Raw genomic sequence first — 1,355 nt, 5'->3', positions numbered from 1 at the left:
GTATCTTGGTAAAGTGCAGAAAAATCTAATGTTTTATATGATACAGTGTGATTTCAGTAACATATCATAATGGAGGCTTCAGCAAGTACTTACGAAGGACATCTTTCCTCTGCTCTTCAGTTAGTTCATCAAAACGCAGGACTGCAAGCTGTCATCTGTGAGGCGTGAGCGGCGTTTGTTTTTTCACATAGTTCACGGTGGAGAACAGCTGCCGACATAATGTGGATCCGAAGATCCATAATTGGCCTACCTGGGGTTGAAAGTCTCGATAAATGCACGCCGTTTCAGCGGGTACACCGGCTTCCGCGAGTGTGGCGCTTATTTTGAGCAATGAAAAAATAATAAAATATAATTTTATTTTTATATTTCAATATCACAATAATCTTCCAATGTAGAACTACAAGTTGAAAAAAAAACTAACATAAATAAAATACACTTCAGTTAAATACTTTTAATTTATTTTCCCAAGCCACGCGGAGCCGCACTATACGGACTAAAGAGCCGCAGGTTGCCGACCCCTGCTCTAACCCATCCAAATCATTGAAATTGAAATTTCCTCGCTATTAAATATTCCATAGTCAGCTGTTAGTGATATTAAAACAAAGTGGAAGTAATTGGAAATGACAGCTAGTCGGCTGATGCTAAGGCTCATAGTGCACTTAAGTCACCAATATCTGCAGTCTGCTATTGTTACAGATGTCCAAACTTCATTGGTTTCCATGGCTGAGCAGCTGCATCCCAGCCTTACATTGACAAACACAATGCAAAGTGTCAGATGGAGTGATTTAAGCATCTCAACACTGGACTCTAAAGCAGTGGAGATGTGTTTACTGGAGTGACGAATCACACTTCTCTGACTGGCAATCCGATGGATGTGTCAGGGTTTGGTGGTTGCCAGAAGTACTTGTCTGACTGCACTGTGCCAAGTGTAAAGTGTGGTGGAGGGGCGATTTTGTTGTGGGGCTATTTATCAGGAGTTGGGTTCGCCCCCTTAGTGCAGATGAAAGGAACTCTTAATGCTTCAGCATATCAAGACAATTTCATGCTTCTAGTTTGGGGATGGCCACTTTCTGTTCCAACATGGCTGGGCACCAGTGCACAATACAAGGTCTATAAAGACATGGATGAGCGAGTTTGGTGTAGAAGAACTGGACTAGCCTGCACAGAGTCCTGACCTCACCCTGATAGAACATATTTGGGATGAATTAGAGCAGCAACTGTGAGCCAGGCCTTCTCCTCCAACGTCAGTGTCTGACACCACAAATGCACTTCTGGAAGAATAGTCAAAAAATTCCCATAAACACACCTAAACCTTGTGGAAAGCTTTCCCAGAAGAGTCGAAGCAGTTATAGCTG

The 1,355-nt window shown here is 42.6% G+C and overlaps 1 protein-coding gene and 1 long non-coding RNA gene across 6 annotated transcripts in view; both read right to left on the bottom strand.

Annotated features, from left to right (window-relative positions):
• Positions 1-133, bottom strand: part of LOC121813612 (probable E3 ubiquitin-protein ligase HERC6) — a gene marked incomplete at its 3' end in the record, with an annotated part of 3,261 nt that extends 3,128 nt beyond the window's left edge. Inside the window, 1 exon segment of the mRNA XM_042217476.1 lies at positions 94-133. Coding sequence (XP_042073410.1) covers positions 94-102 — 9 coding nt within the window.
• Positions 134-553: 420 nt separating this feature from the next.
• Positions 554-1,355, bottom strand: part of LOC121813611 — a 4,008-nt gene continuing 3,206 nt past the window's right edge. For all 5 annotated transcript variants that reach the window (XR_006053792.1, XR_006053794.1, XR_006053791.1 and 2 more), the window contains one exon: positions 554-1,271. This is a non-coding gene — a long non-coding RNA (uncharacterized LOC121813611). The remainder of the gene's footprint in view (positions 1,272-1,355) is intronic.

The sequence above is a fragment of the Haplochromis burtoni genome, unplaced genomic scaffold (genome assembly GCF_018398535.1).
Source record: "Haplochromis burtoni strain Fernald_Lab_line unplaced genomic scaffold, NCSU_Asbu1 Contig_2048, whole genome shotgun sequence".
Taxonomy (NCBI): domain Eukaryota; kingdom Metazoa; phylum Chordata; class Actinopteri; order Cichliformes; family Cichlidae; genus Haplochromis; species Haplochromis burtoni.
The sequence above is the reverse complement of the archived record's forward strand: the minus strand, read 5'-3'. Positions and strand labels throughout refer to the sequence as shown.